The sequence below is a fragment of the Triticum urartu genome, chromosome 6A, assembly GCF_056163025.1.
Source record: "Triticum urartu cultivar PI428250 chromosome 6A, HENAU_Tu73, whole genome shotgun sequence".
NCBI classification, from domain to species: domain Eukaryota; kingdom Viridiplantae; phylum Streptophyta; class Magnoliopsida; order Poales; family Poaceae; genus Triticum; species Triticum urartu.
This window is the reverse complement of record NC_141878.1, coordinates 137,961,017-137,984,478: the sequence shown is the minus strand read 5'-3', so window position 1 is coordinate 137,984,478 and position 23,462 is coordinate 137,961,017. Positions and strand designations below refer to the sequence as shown.

General features: G+C 43.2%; 1 protein-coding gene across 1 annotated transcript in view; it reads left to right on the top strand.

Annotated features, from left to right (window-relative positions):
• The first annotated feature begins 12,919 nt into the window (after nt 1-12,919).
• LOC125517644 (E3 ubiquitin-protein ligase SINA-like 4) overlaps nt 12,920-23,462 on the top strand; it is a 33,658-nt gene continuing 23,115 nt past the window's right edge. Inside the window, exon 1 of the mRNA XM_087529998.1 lies at nt 12,920-12,927. Within this exon, the coding sequence (XP_087386124.1) occupies nt 12,920-12,927 (8 nt within the window). The remainder of the gene's footprint in view (nt 12,928-23,462) is intronic.

The window sequence follows — 23,462 nt, the reverse complement described above, 5'->3', positions numbered from 1 at the left end:
GTCAGTCCGGGTTAGTTCCATTCAAATCATGCAAGTTAGAGTCCAAAACAAGGGCAAAAGTGTTTGGAAAAGTAGATACGACGAAGACGTATCAGTACGGCGCCTCAAGATAGGCAAACAGACGTGATTTAAATTTGTAGTAAGTTGATAGATAGATCTAAAATAAAATAAATAGAAATAAAACGCAACTAGGTATTTTTGTATTTTTTTGGATTAATAGATCTAAAAATAAATGCTAGAGAAAAGTAGATCACAAAGGCAAATATATGAGAAAGAAGACCCGGGGGCTGAGGTTTCACTAGTGGTTTCTCTCAAGAAAAACAACAAATGGTGGGTCAACAAATTACTGTTGGGCAATTGATAGAACTTCGAATAATTATGACGATATCGAGGCAATGATCATTATATAGGCATCACGTCTAAGATTAGTAGACTGACTCCTGCCTGCATCTACTACTATTACTCCACACATCGACCGCTATCCAGCATGCATCTAGTGTATTAAGTTCATGGAAAAATGGAGTAATGCAATAAGAACGATGACATGATGTAGACAAGATCTATCTATGTAGAGATAGACCCCATCGTTTTATCCTTAGTAGCAACGATACATACGTGTCATTTCCCTTTATGTCACTGGGATCAAGCACCGTAAGATCTAACCCACTACAAAGCACCTCTTCCCATTGCAAGATAAATAGATCAAGTTGGCCAAACAAAAACCAAATATCACAGAAGAAATACGAGGCTATAAGCAATCATGCATATAAGAGATCAAAGAAACTCAAATAACTTTCATGAATATAAAAAGATAGATCTGATCATAAACTCAAAGTTCATCGATCCCAACAAACACACGCAAAAGAGTTACATCATATGGATCTCCAAGAGACCATTGTATTGAGAATCCAGCGATAGAGAGAAAGCCATCTAGCTACTAACTACGGACCCGAAGGTCTACAAAGAACTACTCACGCATCATCAGGGAGGCACCAATGGAGGTGGTGAACCCCATCCGAGATGGTGTCTAGATTGGATCTGGTGGTTCTGGACTCTGCGGCGGCTGGATGAATATTTTGTCGACTCCCCTAGGGTTTCTGGAATATTGGGGTATTTATAGAGCAAAGAGGTGGCCCGGGGGGCACCTGAGGTGGGCAAAACTCACCAAGGCGCGCCTGGGCCTCCTGGCGCGCCCTGGTGGGTTGTACCCTGATGACCCACAAGTGTAGGGGATTTATCATAGCTTTTCGATAAGTAAGAGTGTCGAACCCAACGAGGAGCAGAAGGAAATGATAAGCAGTTTTCAGTAAGGCATTCTCTGCAAGCACTGAAATTGTCGATAACATATAGTTTTGTGATAAGGTAATTTGTAACGAGTAGCAAGCAATAAAAGTAAATAATGTGTAGCAAGATGGCCCAATCCTTTTTGTAGCAAAGGACAAGCCTGGACAAACTCTTATGTTAAGGAAAGCGCTCCCGAGGACACATGGGAATTATCGTCAAGCTAGTTTTCATCACGTTCATATGATTCACGTTCGGTACTTTGATAATTTGATATGTGGGTGGACCGGTGCTTGGGTGCTATCCTGTTACACCCACGATGCGACGATATCTCCCACGTGTCGGAGCACGACTTAGAGGCATAACCGCATTGCAGGCAATGTCGCAAGAGGGGAATAAGAAAGAGGTACAGAGTTGGCTTACAATCGCCACTTCACACAATACATGAATAAAGCACTACATCATTCAGATACAATCAAGGTCCGACTACGGAACCAAAATAAAAGAAGACCACCCCTAATGCTACAGATCCCCGATCGCCCCGACTGGGCTCCACTACTGATCAACTTGAAACGAAACAACACAACAAACACGATCTTCATCGAGCTCCCATCTGAGCTCAGTTGCGTCACCTGCACCGGTATCATTGGCACCTGCAACTGTTTGAAATAATCCGTGAGTCACGGGGCTCAGCAATCTCAGCCCCTCGCGATCAAGACTATTTAAGCTTATGGGTAGGAAAAGTTATGAGGTGGAGCTGAAGCAAGCACTAGCATATATGGTGGCTAACTTACGCAAATGAGAGCGAGAAGAGAAAGGCATAGCACGGTCGTGAACTAGAAGTGATCAAGAAGTGATCCTGAAACTACTTACATTCAAGCATAACACAAGAACCGTGTTCACTTCCCGGACTCCGCCGGAAAGAGACCATCATGGCTACACACGCGGTTGATGCATTTTAATTAAGTTAAGTGTCAAGTTCTCTACAACCGGACATTAACAAATTCCCATCTGCCCATAACCATGGGCACGGCTTTCGAAAGTTCATAACACTGCAGGGGTGTCCCAACTTAGCCCATCACAAGCTCTCACGGTCAACGAAGGATATTCCTTCTCCCAGGGTGACCCGATCAGACACGGAATTCCGGTTACAAGACATTTCGACAATGGTAAAACAAGACCAGCAAGACCACCCGCTGTGCCGACAAATCCCGATAGGAGCTGCACATATCTCCTTCTCAGGGCACACCGGATAAGCTAAGCATACAGGAGCCGACGTAACCCAAGTTGCCAAGGGATGGCCCTGCACGGTGCTCTACTTTGGACCAACACTCAGAGGAACACTGGTCCGGGGGTTTAAATAAAGATGACCCTTGAGTCTGCAGAACCCAAGGGAAAAAGGCTTTGGTGGCAAATGGTAAAACCAAGGTTGGGCCTTGCTGGAGGAGTTTTATTCAAAGCGAACTGTCAAGGGGTTCCCATTATAACCCAACTGCGTAAGGAACGCAAAATCAAATAACACCGGTATGACGGAAACTAGGGCGGCAAGAGTGGAACAAAACACCAGGCATAAGGCCGAGCCTTCCACCCTTTACCAGGTATATAGATGCATTAAAGTAGACAATATATAATAGTGATAACCCAACAATAAACATGTTTCAACACGGAACAAACTCCAATCTTCACCTGCAACTAACAACGCTATAAGAGGGGCTGAGCAAAGCGGTAACATAGCCAAACAACGGTTTGCTAGGACAAGGTGGGTTAAAGGTTTGACATGGCAATATGGGAGGCATGATAAGCAAGTGGTAGGTATCGCGGCATAGGCATCGCAATAGAGCGAGCAACTAGCAAGCAAAGATAGAAGTGATTTCGAGGGTATGGTCATCTTGCCTGAAATCCCGCATGGAAGAAGAACAAGTCCATGAAGAAGACAAACGGACGGAGTCGAACGGACCCTCACTACTCCGGAACGAAAACCGAAGCTACCGCGAGAAGCAACCCGGAAAGAAGCAAACAACATAGTAAACAGCCATCACATCAACATGGCATGATGCGCAACCAAGTATGATGCATGTCCGGTTTAATTAGGCAGGGCATGGCAAAGTGCACAAACACAACTACAAGTTAAGTGGAGCCCAATATGCAACGAGTTGCATCTTGACAGAACACCACATCAATTATTTAGTTCACTCCCGGTTAGGTACTCAACAATATTGAATGTTGGTTAACATGGCAAGAGGTGAAGCATAACCAAACTACACCATCTAAACAATTTAAATGGGGTCGAATATAACAAACAACGAATCTGGTAAATCCCCATATGCATTAGTAATTTATTGCAACAACAATTTAAACATTCTTGATGTTGTTAACATAATGCGGATGACATGTTCAAGTTTATGCCATTTTTGTTAAAAGTTGACAAGAGCAATATGAAGCATTTGTCACCGTGGTGGAAAGAAAGGGTGCCACGGCGACGAATCCGAAAATGATGCCATGACAACATATCGGTTTTGGTAACTCGATTGAGGTGCCAATGAAAAAGATAGGGCGTGAGCGAGTTGAGCAAGATGGTGGGGTGCTCCAGACTACCGGGTTCCCACGGGACGACGGCAAGGCAAAAGAGGGGCTTCGTGCAACGAACAACTCAGACACGGAGCAACACATAGCCCAACTCATACATCGCAAGCATTCATCCACGGGCGTCGTCTCGGTGGTATACCTTTAAAGCATGCAAACGGGACGGTTCTCGTTCGTAGAGGGAAGTAGGCATTCTCGCGACGGCGGTAGTGGAAGTAGTCATTCTCGCATGCTCTAGGGTCGACGGTAAAGGTTCTCACGATCTCGGCGACGGTAGTGGTACATGTTTCGGAGTGGTACTTGCATCTTCGGACTTGTCGGTCTCGATTCTTGTGATGGTAGCGGTACACGTTTCGTAGATGTTCGAGCCATCGGTAGCGGTACTTGGTGAATCCCAAAATGGTCTTGGCGTCTTCGTGCGTAGGGGAACATGGCGTTTCCGTGTGGTACTTGGCATCAGTGAACCTTCGAGGGACTTGCATATTCGAAGGGGTACTTGACGATCGATGGACATCGCGGAACTTGTCGAAATCCACATAGGATGTAGTTGAACATTTTAAAACAGAACTTGGCGCGTCCAAAATCTGCGGGCGTCGGTGTCCAACATGACAAACAAACCGGCTGCAACCGAAGGCAGCAGGGCTTGTAGTTGTTGTGCTCGCGGAAGAAGATGCCAGGGAAGTCAACGTGGGGCTGGTCATGGCCTAACGCAGAAGAGGCCGCGACGAAGGGATGGCACGACCCGGTTGACCGAGGAGGTCGACGGCGGACATGCTCCAGCGGCCCCGGTCGCCGGCAGCAGGGGTGTGAGGCGAGCGACAGCCCCCTGGTGGTCGCGGACGACAGCGTGCAGAAGAGCAACGGCAGCAGGGCGCGGTTGCCGTGGTGTGGCAGCGCAGCAGTGAGGGCACGAGGTCGAGCTCCTGGTGCTCGACGAAGATGGCGCGGAGGAAGGGGGGGGGAAACTGACGAAGGAGGGGACGGAGGAGCTCGCTGATGAGGCGCCGAGCAGCAGCGAGGAGGAAAAGGAGCAGGAGCACTCCGGATGTGGAGTGGCGCCTGGTCGGGAGCGCGCCATGGCGAGGTGAGCAGGAGGCGGGCGCTGGCTCGCTGGAGAAGGAGGAGAGGGAGGACGCGGCGGCCAGAGGAGTTGATGGCGACAGGCAGTGCAGGAGGATGGCCGGGGTGCACGGAGCAGCGACGGTCGCCGGAGGCGAGGACGCGGGGTCGGCGTGGACACGCGCCCAGGGCGGCGGCGGACCAGAGAGTTGCTCTTGCTCTCCCTCTGTCTGTAGATGCGGCGCAGGAGAAGGAAGAGATGGGATCGAGGGAGAGGAAGGTTCGGTCGTGGGGGCTTCTGGCGGCGCGAGGAAAGAGGGACGAAGGAGGAGGAGGGGGATCGAGGAGATGGGCTCTCTCCCTGCGCTAGGGTTTAGAATGGATCGGGCACTAATGGGCCTAGGCGCACATGGTTGGGAGGCCCAGCTGGGCTGGCTTCCCTCCTCTCTCTCTTTTTTTTTAAAAAAATATCCTCCCTGCCATTTTCTTTCAGAAAAACAACAAAGAAAGAAAAGGGGCGAAAGAAAGAGAGAGATAAAGAATTTGTGCAGGAGGCCAATTTTTCCAGGGCTCACAAAATGATATTGATCCAAAAAAATACATTTGACACCGTTTTGGAAGGATTGCATTTGAACATATTTGAATGTGATTCAAATAAGTTGAATTAGGAAAACATTTTTGGAGAGTCCAAAAATGTTCGGAATTTTTGTGGAGATCGGGAAAGCGATGAAAGAAAATATGGGCAAAGTTTGGGCACCAAACTTGAAGCGGGAAAAGGCATGTGATTATTTGCAAGTGTGTTTATGGGTGATTCCGAAAATGGAATATTTAATATAGCTCCCTAATATCGGGAGGATATGTTATAAAGAGAATCACCATGTGAATTCCCTCGATTTAAATGGATCAAAGATCCATGCCCTTTATTTAGTTGAGTTAAAAAAAGACATGATGGCATGATGACATGATGCAATGCACATGATGCAATGATGAATGCAACAAGCAAAAACAAAACACACAACGAAACTCGGAAAACCTGGAAGGCATCTAAAGCTCCGGTCTTGGGGCGTCACAACACTCCACCACTACGAGAGGATCTCGTCCCGAGATCTAGGATGGCACCGGAGGGAAAAGGAAGAGGAAGAGGTAAAACAAAGTTGCTTCTTGACAAAAGAGTGAAACCAAAGAACCTTGAGAGGTTGAACAAATTGAAAAGAAGAAAACAACGGAGATGAACAAAGTTGAAAACACTCTGTTAGAGAAGAGGAACAAGGAAGAACAAATTCGGACAGCACTCCGGTTGAAAAGAGATGCAAGACTTGATAAGGTGAAAAGATCTTACGCAGAGGACACAATACTCCGGTTAAATTGATAAGCATGAAAAGAACACGATCCTGACAAAACAAGAAGATGGGTTGAAGAGAGCAACATCACAATGCCTCCGGAACAAAAGAATAGAAGTTGGATCGTTGGAAAGGAAAGAGTTGAGAAGAAAATGACATCTTCTACCACAATAGAATTCGAGAAGCATCCTTAGAAAGAAGTATTGAACGGATTTGTTGGAAAATCAACAACGAAAACAAAAGTCTATTTGTGGGCTTATGAAAACATCTCAAAACTTAAGGTGAAATTCTGCCACTAACGAAAACAAGATTGGATTGATAAGAACAAGGAGGCGAGAAACTTATTTCACCAGGAGGATAAATGAAGAACTTGGGTCATTTATAAGCACCATAAATAGCAACAATCCTTAGGGAAGGCTTTAGGTGAAACATGACACAAGATAACTCCAATGAAGAGATTGATGGGTTTAAATATCTCATTCCTGACAACTTTTGAATCATGAAACATGAAGGGAAATTGTCAACAATGACATAACACCACCTCAAAAGATAAGGTAAAAAGAATTGCACTCCAGATTGCAAGATGAAGAATACTTGAGCTTCTCTGAAAAGAATCTCGATGAACACTTCGAGAAGGAATTAAATCCTTGATGAACCATCATGTAGAACCTCCATGAAGAACTTCGGTAATAAAAGCATGATCAAACGGAATGAAGGATGAAAAGAATAAGGTTGAAGTCTTGCAATGATTAGATGGATCTCCGTGGTGATATAATTGCGAGAGCTTGGAACTCTTGGAAAAGAAAAGATAAAGCATCTCGAACCGAGAATGTGATATGAACCACTCCGGAAAGCAGGAAATTAGATCACTTGGATGAAACAATAATAAGAATTACGTTATGCTTATCCTTCACCAATTAAATTGATGACAAATAATGGATTTGGCACACTACTTATTCTCGTAGAAAGGATTAAGAGAGATATAACGCAAACTTGAGAAAAGACTTCAACGATCCACCGGTAGAATTTGGAAGGCATGAATGAATAAATTGATATGATAAACGAAGGAAGAAGAATCTTGAAAGAACCACCGTAAGAATTGAAAAATGAACAAAGTAAAGGGATGAATCACCGGTAAGAATTAGCAAATGAACGAAGATACATGAGAGAGTTTAGATACAAGAGAACGAAGAGATCATGAACTGATTAGAGGATATTTGATCGATGCACCGGTAAGATTTGGAGAACGAGAGCCGAAAGCTGAGAATGAATAAATTCTGAGATGATGGGCTTCGGAGAATCAAACTGAAAAGACTCCTGAATTGCTCCGGATGGGTGAAAAGAATTTTCACAATAAAAAACAATTATGAGAGGATATCATGAAGCTAGAACCACGAATCCTTGAGAGAACAGAAAAGATTTGGAGGAAAAACTCTTCTTCGGTCTTCAAAATCCGAGAATGACGACGAGAAACACCGTCATGAATTGTTGAGGCACTCCGGAATAATGAAAAGCGAAGATGTTGGGCCAATAATGATAAGAATTTGAAAGATCTTGGAGCAATACAAATGACTGATGGCAATTCATTCTTACGTCAAACTTGGAAACGAATTTGGGAGTAACTCCGAGAAAAATTAGAAGAGTCAGTAAGATCCTGGGAAAAGACGTGTGGGTTAGTGCCCACTCAAAAGAAACACCGTTGAATGATTTAAAAGATAGATTGCGCCGGTTGAATTAAATAGCTTGAATGAGATAACAACCTGAAAAGAACTTGAATGGATCGAGAATGTAACCATGAATCTTCTAAGATATCTTCAGCACTCCGGAACAATTGAATAGCGAGAAGTGGATTATTAAGAGGTGCACCGACATGAGAAAACATTGAAATGAGGAAAGGATATGATCAACAAAGCTTGAATTTAATCCACCGGAGAAGGAAAAGAACGAAGAATGATGAACTTGAAGCTCCGTTAGTAACTTTCTGAGAATCACCGTATAAGAAGATTGATGGAAACGAATGGAGAGACTTCACATCCATAAGATGGATACTCGAATAAGAAATCTGAGTCCTTGAAGAAAAAGGGTGGGAGGGCGGGAAAACAAAGACAATTTGGGATGGATGAAATGAACAACGTTGGGAAAACCGAGAGGTAATCTTGGGGATGTTGAAATGATCGAATCCACTTGAAGAGAAAAACACGCCGATTGAAAAGGATTGACATGACAATCTCGATTATCATGAAGGATTAGTATTGACATAGAAATATGAGAACACCACTTAGGAAAGGTATGGAATCGACATTGACATTGAAGCAACTCAAATACCACAAGTGAAAAAACAAAACAAAGGATTGGCTTGCAAAATAAGCCGGAACAAACATATGATAGTGATTTCGTCCAAAGTTTTCCTGGTGGGGCCCACACGGGATCGATCGTACATCACCATCATGTACAAGGCAGTGCACATGACATACGAAGCGTCCCCGAGTCAGCATAGCCAAGGACTCTTTAAGACACAATGAGACCACTGTAAAACCAACCGTGGATAGGCGGACCACTAGATGTCGAACCCCAATCTCATATCATGCATCTGTCAGAAAGATATCCTAGGAGCTACTTGAATTCCCACTTATAAACTCCCGAAACTTTCTGGTTATGCAATCAGGTGTTGGGGATACAGGGGAAGCATAATACCTCACCCAAAACTAACAAATCCTACATCCAGCTATATCCATCCTTCAACACATAACCAAGAAACCTTCGAAAATCGTTTACCTCAACCTTCAAAAAGCATCCGTTATACGAGTTATGGCAATACTCCCGAACTCCCGCCCCAGTACTGGGTGGCGTCGAGGTTATCTCACCAACAACTGCATAAAAGAGATTTTTGATGTCGGCGAAACTCAGGTATTCCAGAACTGGAACGATAAAATTGTGACGACAACACCTCGGAGCTCAACTCCCCGGGACACTGCCACAATCCCTAAATGTCAGGAGGCACCAAGGACAATGTTCTCGTCACAAAACCATCGGAACGATTCCAAGATACCCGCGTGATCCTAAAAAAAATTCATGAAATTTGAGGAGAGAAGAGTCAAAACTCTACGTCAGGAGGCCTCACCAGAGCGATGAAGGGACCGAGGAGTAAAAAGAATCCTACTCTATGATATATATAATCCTAAAAGACTCAAAACATTTTTCTAGACTCAACAACGCCAGCGATTCGATCAAGCAGGGGCTCCTAAGTCGGGGAAGGCTATGATTACCAACTTGTTACACCCACGATGCGGCTATATCTCCCACGTGTCGGAGCATGACTTAGAGGCATAACCGCATTGTAGGCAATGTCGCAAGAGGGGTAATCTTTACACATCCCATGTACTGAATAAGAAAGAGGTACAAAGTTGGCTTACAATCACCACTTCACACAATACATGAATAAAGCATTACATCATTCAGATACAATCAAGGTCCGACAGCGGAACCAAAATAAAAGAAGACCACCCCTAATGCTACAGATCCCCGATCGCCCCGACTGCACTCCACTACTGATCAACTTGAAACGAAACAACACAACAAACACGATCTTCATCGAGCTCCCATCTGAGCTCAGTTGCGTCACCTGCACTGGTATCATTGGCACCTGCAACTGTTTGAAGTAATCTGTGAGTCACGGGGACTCAGCAATCTCACCCCCTCGTGATCAAGACTATTTAAGCTTATGGGTAGGAAAAGTTATGAGGTGGAGCTGCAGCAAGAACTAGCATAAATGGTGGCTAACTTACGCAAATGAGAGCGAGAAGAGAAAGGCATAGCACGGTCGTGAACTAGAAGTGATCAAGAAGTGATCCTGAAACTACTTACATTCAAGCATAACACAAGAACCGTGTTCACTTCCCGGACTCCGCCGGAAAGAGACCATCACGGCTACACACGCGGTTGATGCATTTTAATTAAGTTAAGTGTCAAGTTCTCTACAACCGGACATTAACAAATTCCCATCTGCCCATAACCATGGGCACGGCTTTCGAAAGTTCATAACACTGCAGGGGTGTCCCAACTTAGCCCATCACAAGCTCTCACGGTCAACGAAGGATATTCCTTCTCCCAGGGTGACCCGATCAGACACGGAATTCCGGTTACAAGACATTTCGACAATGGTAAAACAAGACCAGCAAGACCACCCGCTGTGCCGACAAATCCCGATAGGAGCTGCACATATCTCCTTCTCAGGGCACACCGGATAAGCTAAGCATACAGGAGCCGACGTAACCCAAGTTGCCAAGGGATGGCCCTGCACGGTGCTCTACTTTGGACCAACACTCAGAGGAACACTGGTCCGGGGGTTTAAATAAAGATGACCCTTGAGTCTGCAGAACCCAAGGGAAAAAGGCTTTGGTGGCAAATGGTAAAACCAAGGTTGGGCCTTGCTGGAGGAGTTTTATTCAAAGCGAACTGTCAAGGGGTTCCCATTATAACCCAACTGCGTAAGGAACGCAAAATCAAATAACACCGGTATGACGGAAACTAGGGCGGCAAGAGTGGAACAAAACACCAGGCATAAGGCCGAGCCTTCCACCCTTTACCAAGTATATAGATGCATTAAAGTAGACAATATATAATAGTGATAACCCAACAATAAACATGTTCCAACACGGAACAAACTCCAATCTTCACCTGCAACTAACAACTCTATAAGAGGGGCTGAGCAAAGCGGTAACATAGCCAAACAACGGTTTGCTAGGACAAGGTGGATTAGAGGTTTGACATGGCAATATGGGAGGCATGATAAGCAAGTGGTAGGTATCACGGCATAGGCATAGCAATAGAGCGAGCAACTAGCAAGCAAAGATAGAAGTGATTTCGAGGGTATGGTCATCTTGCCTGAAATCCCGCATGGAAGAAGAACGAGTCCATGAAGAAGACAAACAGACGGAGTCGAACGGATCCTCACAACTCCGAAATGAAACCGAAGCTACCGCGGGAAACAATCCAGAAAGAAGCAAACAACATAGTAAACAACCATCATATCAACATGGCATGATGCGCAACCAAGTATGATGCATGTCCGGATTAATTAGGCATGGCATGGCAAAGTGCACAAACACAACTACAAGTTAAGTGGAGCCCAATATGCAACGAGTTGCATCTTGACAGAACACCACATCAATTATTTAGTTCACTCCCGGTTAGGTACTCAACAATATTAAATTTTGGTTAACATGGCAAGAGGTGAAGCATGACCAAACTACACCATCTAAACAATTTAAATGGGACCGGATATAACAAACAACGAATCCGGTAAATCCCCATATGCATTAGTAATTTATTGCAACAACAATTTAAACATTCTTGATGTTGTTAACATGATGCGGATGACATGTTCAACTTTATGCCATTTTTGTTAAAAGTTGACAAGAGCATTATGAAGCATTTGTCACTGTGGTGGAAAGAAAGGGTGCCACGGCGACGAATCCGAAAATGATGCCACGGCAACATATCAGTTTCAGTAACTCGATTGAGATGCCGGTGAAAAAGATAGGGCTTGAGCGAGTTGAGCAAGATGGTGGGGTGCTCCCGACTACCGGGTTCCCACGGGACGACGACAAGGCAAAAGAGGGGCTTCATGCAACGAACAACTCAGACACAGAGCAACACACGGTCCAACTCATACATCACAAGCATTCATCCACGGGCGTCGTCTCGGTGGTATACCTTTAAAGCATGCAAATGGGACGGTTCTCGTTCGTAGAGGGCAATAGGCGTTTTCGCGATGGCGGTAGTGGAAGTAGTCATTCTCGCATCTCTAGGGTTGACGGTAGAGGTTCTCATGATCTCGGCGACGGTAGTGGTACATGTTTCGGAGTGGTACTTGCATCTTCGGACATGTCGGTCTCAATTCTTGCGATGGTAGCGGTACACGTTTCGTAGATGTTCGAGTCATCGGTAGCGGTACTTGGTGAATCCCGAAATGGTCTTGGCGTCATCGCGTGTAGGGGAACATGGCGTTTCCGTGTGGTACTTGGCATCGGTGAACCTTCGAGGGACTTGCGTATCCGAAGGGGTACTTGGCGATCGACGGACGTCGTGGAACTTGTTGAAATCCACATAGGATGTAGTTGAACATTTTGAAACGGAACTTGGCGCGTCCAAAATCTGCGGGCGTCGGTGTCCAACACGACAAACAAACCGGCTGCAACCGAAGGCAGCATGGCTTGTAGTTGTTGTGCTCGCGGAAGACGATGCCAGGGAAGTCAATGCGGGGCTGGTCATGGCCTAACGCAGAAGAGGCCGCGACGAAGGGATGGCACGACCCGGTTGACCGAGGAGGTCGACGGCGGACATGCTCCAGCGGCCCCGGTCGCCGGCAGCAGGGGTGTGAGGCGAGCGGCAGCCCCCTGGTGGTCGCGGACGACAGAGTGCAGAAGAGCAGCAGCAGTAGGGCGCGGTTGCCGTGGTGTGGCAGCGCAGCAGTGAGGGCACGAGGTCGAGCTCCTGGTGCTCGATGAAGATGGCGCGGAGGAAGAGGGGCCCAGCAGGGAAACTGACAAAGGAGGGGACGGAGGAGCTCGCAGATGAGGCGCCGAGCAGCAGCGAGGAGGAAAAGGGAGCAGGGGCACTCTGGATGTGGAGTGGCGCCTGGTCGGGAGCACGCCATGGCGAGGTGAGCAGGAGGCGGGCGTTGGCTCGCTGGCGAAGGAGGAGAGGGAGGACGCGGCGACCAGAGGAGTTGATGGCGACGGGCGGTGCAGGAGGATGGCCAGGGTGCACGGAGCGACGACGGTCGCCGGAGGCAAGGACGCGGGGTCGGCGTGGTCACGCGCCCAGGGCGGCGGCGGACCGGAGAGTTGCTCTTGCTCTCCCTCTGTCTGTAGATGCGGCGCAGGAGAAGGAAGAGATGGGATCGAGGGAGAGGAAGGTTCGGTCGTGGGGGCTTCTGGCGGCGCGAGGAAAGAGGGACGAAGGAGGAGGAGGGGGATCGAGGAGATGGGTTCTCTCCCTGCACTAGGGTTTAGAATGGATCGGGCACTAATGGGCCTAGGCATAGATGGTTGGGAGGCCCAGCTGGGCTGGCTTCCCTCCTCTCTCTCTTCTAAAAAACAATATCCTCTCTGCCATTTTCTTTCAGAAAAACAACAAAGAAAGAAAAGGGGAGAAAGAAAGAGATAGAGAAAGAATTTGTGCAGGAGGCCAATTTTTCCAGGGCTCACAAAATGAGATTGATCCAAGAAAAAAAAATATAGTTGACACCGTTTTGGAAGGATTGCATATGAACATATTTGAATGTGATTCAAATAAGTTGAATTAGGAAAACATTTTTGGAGAGTCCAAAAATGTTCGGAATTTTTGTGGAGATCGGGAAAGCGATGAAAGAAAATATGGGCAAAGTTTGGGGACCAAACTTGAAGGAGGAAAAGGCATGTGATTATTGGCAAGTGTGTTTATCGGTGATTCCGAAAATGGAATATTTAATATAGCTCCCTAATATCGGGAGGATATGTTATAAAGAGAATCACCATGTGAATTCCCTCGATTTAAATGGATCAAAGATCCATGCCCTTTATTTAGTTGAGGTAAAAAATGACATGATGGCATGATGACATGACGCAATGCACACGATGCAATGATGAATGCAACAAGCAAAAACAAAACACACAACGAAACTCGGAAAGCCTGGAAGGCATCTGAAGCTCCGGTCTTGGGCGTCACATGTCCTTACTTGGACAAGAATCCCACTTATGATTAACCTCCATTGCAAGCATCCGCAACTACAACAGAAGTATTAAGGTAAACCTAACCATAGCATGAAACATATGGATCCAAATCAGCCCCTTACGAAGCAACGCATAAACTAGGGTTTAAGCTTCTGTCACTCTAGCAACCCATCATCTACTTATTACTTCCCAATGCCTCCCTTTAGGCCCAAACAATGGTGAAGTGTCATGTAGTCGACGTTCACATGACACCACTAGAGGGATGACAACATACATCTCATCAAAATTTCGAACGAATACCAAATTCACATGACTACTTATAGCAAGACTTCTCCCATGTCCTCAGGAACAAACGTAACTACTCACAAAGCATATTCATGTTCATAATCAGAGGGGTATTAATATGCATAATGGATCTGAACATATGATCTTCCACCAAATAAACCAACTAGCATCAACTACAAGGAGTAATCAACACTATTACCAACCCCCAGGTACCAATCTGAGGTTTGGATACAAGAGATGAACTAGGGTTTGAGATGAGATGGTGCTGGTGAAGATGTCGATGGAGATTGACCCCCTCCCGATGAGAGGATCATTGATGATGACGATGGTGATGATTTCCCCCTCCCGAAGAGAAGTTTCCTTGGGAACATCTCTGCCGGAGCCCTAGATCGGTTCCGCCAAGGTTCCACCTGGTGGTGGCGGAGTTTCTTCCCCAAAGATTGCTTATTATTTTTCTCGGACAAAAGACCTCATATATCAGAAGATGGGCATCGGAGGGCCACCAGGGAGCCCACGAGGCAGGGGGCGCGCCCCCACCCTCGTGGCCAGGGTGTGGGCCCCTGGGCGCGCCCCCACCCTCGTGGCCAGGGTGTGGGCCCCCTCTGGAACTTCTTTCTCCCAATATTTTTTATATATTCTAGAAATAACTTCCGTGAAGTTTTAGGACTTTTGGAGCTGTGCAGAATAGGTCTCTAATATTTGCTCCTTTTCCAGCCCAGAATCCCAGCTGCCGGCATTCTCCCTATTCATGTAAACCTTGTAAAATAAGAGAGAATAGGCATAAGTATTGTGACATAATGTGTAATAACAACCCATAATACAATAAATATCGATATAAAAGCATGATGCAAAATGGACGTATCAACTCCCCCAAGCTTAGACCTCGCTTGTCCTGAAGAGAAAGCCGAAATCAAAAAAAATATGTCCACATGTTTGGAGATAGAGGTGTCGATAAAATAAAATACGGACATGAGGGAATCATGATCATCCTTAGAGCAACAACATATATATATATTGTCATATGATCTCTTATGCTAAAGTAACAATTCAATCACAATTTCAAGTATGAATCATAAACTTCATTGAGAACCAACAACTCTAATCTCAGTCATTGGGGCAATTGCAATTTATCATAATATAGGAAAGAGTCAATATAAGAGCTTTTCAGCAAGTCCACATACTCAACCATCTTTTTGTCTTTCACAATTGCTAACACTCACACAATATTTATAGGTATGAAGTTTTAATCGGACACAGAGAAAGATAGGGGCTTATAGTTTTGCCTCCCAACGTTTTACCTCAGCGGTAATGTCAACAATAATAGTTCATGAAAACTCACATCCAATTAGCTATATATATCAGGATCTTTCCAACACACCGTGCTTGCCAAAGGATAAAATGTAAAAAGGAAAGGTAAATATCACCATGACTCTTTGCATGAAGTATAAGACAAGAATAAAAGATAGGCCCTTCGCAAAGGGAAGCATAGGTTGTCATGCGCTTTTATAGTTGGATGCACGAAATCTTAATGCAAAAGAACGTCACTTTATATTGCCACTTGTGATATGGACCTTTATTATGCAGTCCGTCGCTTTTATTTCTTCCATATCACAAGATCGTATAAAGTTTATTTTCTCCACACTAATAAGTCATACATATTTAGAGAGCATTTTTTATTGCTTGCACCGATGACAACTTACTTGATGGATCTTACTCAATCCATAGGTAGATATGGTGGACTCTCATGGAAATACTGGCTTTAGGGATATTTGGAAGCACAAGTAGTATTTCTACTTCGTGCAAAGAAATTGGCTAGCATGAGAGGGAAAGGTAAGCTCAACATGTTGGATGATCCATGACAATATAATTTATCTCAGATGTAAGAAAACATAACCCATTACATTGTCTTCCTTATCCAACGTCAACTCTTTAACATGTCATACTTTAATGAGTGCTCACAATCATAAAAGATGTCCAAGATAGTATATTTATATGTGAACCTCTCTTTCTTTATTACTTCCTATAAATTGCAGCGATGACCAAAACTATGTTTGTCAACTCTCAACAACTTTTATTCATCATACTCTTTATATGTGAAGTCATTACACTCCATCAGATCCATATGATCTCTTTGTTTCTTTTTATTTCTTCTCTTTTATTTTATTCCCTCAAGATCATAGCAAAATAGTCAAGCCCTTGACTCAACACTAATCTTTATTATATATAGCTCACGGACTCGATTACATAAGAAGATCATAAAGCAAAACTCACAACTAGATCATACTAAAACTTTATTCTACTTGATCAAGATATTATCAAAAGGATCGAACTAAGAAAAACGATAAAGATAAAAGTGATGGTGATACGATACCGGGGCACTCCCCCAAGCTTGGTAGTTGCCAAGGGGAGTGCCCATACCCATGTGTTTATGTTTCCTTCCTCGGAGGTGGTGATGAAGGAGTTGTTGATGATGTAGGCTTGTCGTCCATCTTCCAAGGCATAGGCTCACCATCATAGAAGGATGATCGAGTCTCCGAGATCCTCAAATCTGCAGCCAAACTCACCCCCTTGAATCTATATTTATACTCACAGTTTTGGTTTTGCAGGTCATAGATCTGGGCTTGGAGGCGCTCGATTTTCTCGTGAAGCTTGAAGATGGCCTCCCCAATGTCCTTGGCGTCCAGCTTGTGGTTGTTGGTGAACTCCGTGATCATTATGTGATTGGAGTCGAGTCCACGCTCCACCATCTCCTGGCACTTGAAAACTTGTTGCTCCATTGCCTCAAGCCTTGTCTCCACGCTTCTGGTCCTCATTGGTCCCTACACATCGTGTATGTGCAACAACCCCTCATGTATCTCAATGGTTTGTGGGTGTTGCAGCACCTCTGCGAGGTAGGGGTTGATGACCTTCTCGAAGAACTTGTCCTTGGGGGCACTTGAAGACGACATGGCGACCTAGATCTGTCAGAAAACAGCTTGAAACAAAGACAAGAGATATTTGCGTGATACGGTGGTCAAAACCTTCGGGAGATTATATAATGAATTTTTACCGAGCAAAAGAAGTATCGTGCAAGAAAACGGAGTCCAGAGAGCACACGAGGTGCCCACGAGGCAGTGAGGCGTGCCTTCCACCCTCGTGGAGGCCTCGTGTCCTTTCCGGTCTGCTTCTTATTTTCATATTTTCTTAAATATTCCAAAACGGAGAAAAATTGCCATTAGAACAGTTTTGGAGTCGGTTTACTTACCGTACCACGTACCTATTCCTTTTCGGAGTCTGAGACGTTCTGGAAAGTCTCCCTTATGTATTCCTCTGGGGTTACGGTTTCAATAACATTACTTTCAACATTTATAGGATTACCTGAGATATAATGTTTGATTCTTTAACCGTTCACCACCTTCGGATTTGTGCCTTTGAAGTTGTTGATTTTTATGGCACCGGAACAATAGACCTCCTCGATGACGTAAGGACCTTCCCATTTAGAGAGAAGTTTGCCTGCAAAAAATCTTAAACGAGAGTTGTATAACAATACATAATCACCTACATTGAACTCACGTTTTTGTATCCTTTTATCATGCCATCTTTTAACTTTTTCTTTGAACAATTTGGCATTTTCATAAGCCTGGGTTCTCCATTCATCAAGTGAGCTGATGTCAGATAACCTCTTCTCACCGGCAAGTTTGAAGTCATAGTTGAGCTCTTTAATGGCCCAATATGCATTATGTTCTAATTCAAGAGGTAAGCGACATGCTTTACCATAAACCATTTTATACGGAGACATACCCATAGGATTTTTATATGCAGTTCTATAAGTCCATAGTGCATCATCAAGTTTCTTGGACCAATTATTTCTAGATCTATTAACAGTCTTTTGCAAAATTAATTTAAGCTCTCTATTGCTAAGTTCTACTTGACCACTAGACTGTGGATGATACGGAGATGCAATTCTATGATTAACATCATACTTAGCAAGCATTTTGCGGAAGGCACCGTGAATAAAATGTGAACCACCATCAGTCATTAAATATCTGGGGACTCCAAACCTCAAAAAATAACTTCTTTAAGCATCTTAATAGAGGTGTTATGATCAGCACTACTAGTTGGAATAGCTTCTACCCACTTAGTAACGTAATCAACATCAACTAAAATATGTGTATACCCATTAGAGGAAGGAAAAGGTCCCATATAATCAAAGCCCCAAACATAAAATGGTTCAATAACAAGTGAATAATTCATAGGCATTTCTTGACATCTACTAATATTACCAATTCTTTGACATTCATCACAAGATAAGACAAACTTACGGGCATCCTTGAAGAGAGTAGGCCAATAAAAACCGGATTGCAATACATTATGTGCAGTTCTATCTCCAGCATGGTGTCCTCCATAAGCTTCGGAGTGACACTTACGTAGGATCTGTTCCTGTTCATGCTTAGGTACACAACGTCTAATGACACCATCTACTCATTCTTTATAAAGATGTGGGTCATCCCAGAAGTAATGTCTTAAATCATAGAAACACTTTTTCTTTTGCTGGTATGTGAAACTAGGTGGTGTAAATTTAGCAACAATATAATTAGCATAATCATCATACCATGGAGCACTGTGAGAAGCATTTATGACATTTAATTGTTCATCAGGAAAGCTATCATCAATAGGTAGTGGGTCATCAAGAACATTCTCTAACCTAGAAAAGTTGTCTGCAATGGGATTCTCAGCTCCCTTTCTATAAATAATATGCAGATCAAATTCTTGTAGCAAGATAACCCATCTAATAAGTCTAGGTTTAGTATCTTTCTTTTCCATAAGATATTTAATAGCAGCATGGTCAGTGTGAATAGTTACTTTAGAATCAATAATATAAGGTCTAAACTTATCACAAGCAAATACAACTGCTAAGAATTCTTTTTCAGTAGTAGCATAATTTCTCTGGGCATTGTCTAGAGTTTTACTAGCATATTGGATAACATTTAATTTTTATCAACTCTTTGCCCTAGAACAGCCCCTACGGCATAATCACTAGCATCACACATAATTTCAAAGGGTAAATTCCAATCAGGTGGCTGAACAATAGGTGCAGAATCAAAGCTTTCTTAAGTATTTCAAATGCTTCTACACAATCATCATCAAAGACAAAAGGAATATCTTTTTGTAATAGGTTAGTCAGAGGCCGAGAAATTTTTGAGAAGTCCTTAGTGAACCTCCTATAAAAATCAGCATGACCAAGGAAACTTATTATACCTTTGATGTCCTTGGGACACGACATCTTTTCAATAGCATCAACCTTAGCTTTGTCAACTTCAATACCTCTTTCAGAAATTTTATGCCCCAAGACAATACCTTCATTAACCATAAAGTGGCACTTCTCCCAATTCAAGACAAGGTTAGTTTCTTCACATCTATGCAAAACTCGATCAAGGTTGCTCAAGCAATCATCAAAAGAGGATCCATAAACGGAAAAATCATCCATGAAAACTTCACAGATCTTTTCACAAAAGTCAGAGAATATAGCCATCATGCATATTTGAAAGGTAGCATGTGCATTACATAAACCAAAAGGCATACGTCTATAAGCAAAGGTACCAAAAGGGCAAGTAAAAGTAGTCTTTTCATGATCATCAGCTGACACGGGTATTTGAGAGAAACCAGAGTAACGATCTAGAAAGCAAAAGTGTGTATGTTTGGATAATCTTTCTAGCATTTGATCAATAAAGGGCAAAGGGTAATGATCTTTTTAGTAGCCTTGTTTAATTTGCGGAAATCAATTACCATTCTATAACCTGTAATAATTCTTTGCAGAATTAATTCATCTTTATCATTAGGAACGACAGTAATACCTCCCTTCTTAGGGACACAATGAACAGGACTTACCCACTGACTATCAACAACGGGATAAATTATACCTGCTTCAAGGAGCTTTAATATTTCCTTTCTTACCACTTCTTTCATCTTAGGATTTAGCCGTCATTGATGATCAATAACTGGTTTGGCGTCTTTCTCCAAATTTATTTTGTGTTGACATAAAGTGGGACTAATGCCCTTAAGATCATCAAGAGTATATCCAATAGCACCACGGTGCTTCTTCAGAGTTTTCAATAATCTCTCTTCTTCATGCTCTGAAAGGTTAGCACTAATAATAATAGGATATATCTTCTTTTCATCAAGATAAGCATATTTTAGAGTACCAGGCAATGGTTTAAGCTCAAACATGGGATCACCCTTGGGTGGAGGAGGATTCCCTAGGATTTCAACAGGCAAGTTGTGTTTCAGAATAGGTCCCTGTTTAAAGAATACTTCATCTATTTCCCTTCTTTCATTCATAAACATATCATTTTCATGGTCTAGCAAATATTGTTCTAAAGGATCAGTAGGAGGCACGACAATAGAAGCAAGACCAATAATTTCATCTTTACTAGGCAATTCTTTATCATGGGGTTGTCTACGGAACTTAGCAAAATTAAAATCAAGAGATATATCCCCCAAACCAACAGAAACAATATCCTTATTGCAGTCTATCTTAGTATTAACAGTATTCAAGAAGGGTCTACCAAATATAATGGGACAAAAGTCATCTTGTGGGGAACCAAGAACAAGAAAATCAGCAGGATATTTAACTTCCCCACATAAGACTTCAACATCTCTAACAATCCCAATCGGTGAAATAGTATCTCTATTGGCAAGTTTAATGGTAACATTGATATCTTCTACCTCAGCAGATGCAATATCATGCATAATTTCTTTGTATAAGGAATGAGGTATTGCACTTGCACTAGCACCCATATCACATAAGCCATGATAACAATGATCTCCTATTTTAACAGAAATAACAGGCATGCCTACAATAGGTCTATGTTTATTTTTAGCATCAGGTCTAGCAATTCTAGTAGCTTCATTGCAGAAGTAAATAACATGCCCATCAATATTATCGGCCAAGAGATATTTAACCATAGCAATACTAGGTTCAACTTTAATTTGCTCGGGAGGTTTGGGTGTCTTAATATTACTTTTGTTAACCACAGTTGAAGCTTTGGCATGATTCTTTATTCTAACAGGGAAAGGTGGTTTCTCAATATAAGCAGCAGGAACAACAGGATCATCATAAGTGATAGTCTTTTCTTCAACTTTAATAGGTGCAACTGCTTTTACTTCAATAGGAGGATTAATTTAAACCACTTCTCCTTAGGGAGATCAACATGAGTAGCAAAGGATTCACAGAAAGAAGCTACTATCTCAGAGTCAAGTCCATATTTAGTGCTAAATTCATGAAAGGCATCGGTATCCATAAAAGATTTGACACAATCAAACTTAGGTGTTATACCTGACTCCTTACGTTTGTCGAGGTCCCAATCTTTAGAGTTGCGTTTAATTATTTCCAATAAATCCCATTTGAATTCAATAGTCTTCAGCATAAAAGATCCAGTACAAGAAGTATCGAGCATGGAGCGATTACTAACAGAAAGCCGAGCATAAATTTTTTGAATAATCATTTCTCTTCAGAGCTCATGATTGGGGCATGAGTATAACATTGACTTAACCCTCCCCCAAGCTTGAGCGATGCTTTTTCCTTCGCGAGGCCAAACATTATATATATATAATTGTGATCACGATGAACAAGATGCATAGGATAAAACTTCTGCTGAAATTCCAATTTCAATCGCTTATAGTCCCATGATCCCATATCATCACATAGCCTATACCATGTCAATGCATCTCCCTTCAAATATAAAGGGAAAACCTTCTTCTGATAACATCCTCGGGCATACCTGCAAGCTTAAATAATCCACACACTTCATCCACATAGATTAAGTGCAAATCAGGATGTAATGTTTGATACGTCTCCAACGTATCTATAATTTTTGATTTCTCCATGCTATTATATTATCTATTTTGGATGTTAATGGGCTTTATTTTACACTTTTACATCATTTTTGGGACTAACCTACTAACTGGAGGCCCAGCCCAAATTGCTGTTTTTTTGCCTATTTTAGGGTTTCAAAGAAAAGGAATACCAAACGGAGTCCAAATGGAATGAAACCTTCGGGAACGTGATTTTTTCAACAAACATGATCCAGGAGACTTGGAGTGGGCATCAAGAAACAAGGGAGGAAGGCACGAGGCAGGGGGCGCGCCCTCCACCCTCGTGGGCCCTCCGTTGCTCCACCGACGTACTTCTTCCTCCTATATATATCCACGTACCCCCAAACATCCAGGAGCACCACAAAAACCTAATTCCACCGAAGCAACCTTCTGTACCCAAGAGATCCCATCTTGGGGTCTTTTCCGAAGCTCCGCCGGAGGGGGCATTGATCACGAAGGGTCTCTACATCAACTCCATGGCCTCTCCGGCGATGTGTGAGTAGTTTACTTCAGACCTACGGGTCCATAGTTATTAGGTAGATGGGTTCTTCTCTTTCTTTGGATCTCAATACAAAGTTCTCCTCGATCTTCTTGGAGATCTATTCGATGTTATCTCCTTTTGCGGTGTGTTTGTCGAGATCCGATGAATTGTGGGTTTATGATCCAGATTATCTATGAACAATATTTGATTCTCCTCTAAATTCTTTTATGTATGATTGGTTTATCTTTGCAAGTACTAGATTGATCTTTCTTGCAATGGGAGAAGTGCTTAGCTTTGGGTTCAATCTTGCGGTTCTCGATCCCAGTGACAGAAAGGGAACCGACACGTATTGTATTGTTGCCATCGAGGATAAAAATATGGGGTTTATATCATATTGCATGAGTTTATCCCTCTACATCATGTCATCTTCCTTAAAGCATTACTCTGTTCTTATGAACTTAATACTCTAGATGCATGCTGGATAGCGCTCGATGTGTGGAGTAATAGTAGTAGATGCAGAATCGTTTCGGTCTACTTGTCTCGGACGTGATGCCTATATACATGAACATACCTAGATATTCTCATAACTATGCTCAATTCTATCAATTGCTCGACAGTAATTCGTTTACCCACCGTAATACTTATGCTCCTGAGAGAAGCCACTAGTGAAACCGATGGCCCCGGGTCTATCTTCCATCATATTAATCTTCCAATACTTAGTTATTTCCTTTGCCGTTTATTTTACTGCATCTTTATTTCTCTTTATCATAAAACTACCAAAACTATTATCTTATCATATCTATCAGATCTCACTCTCGTAAGTGACCGTGAAGGGCTTGACAACCCCTTTATCGCGTTGGTTGT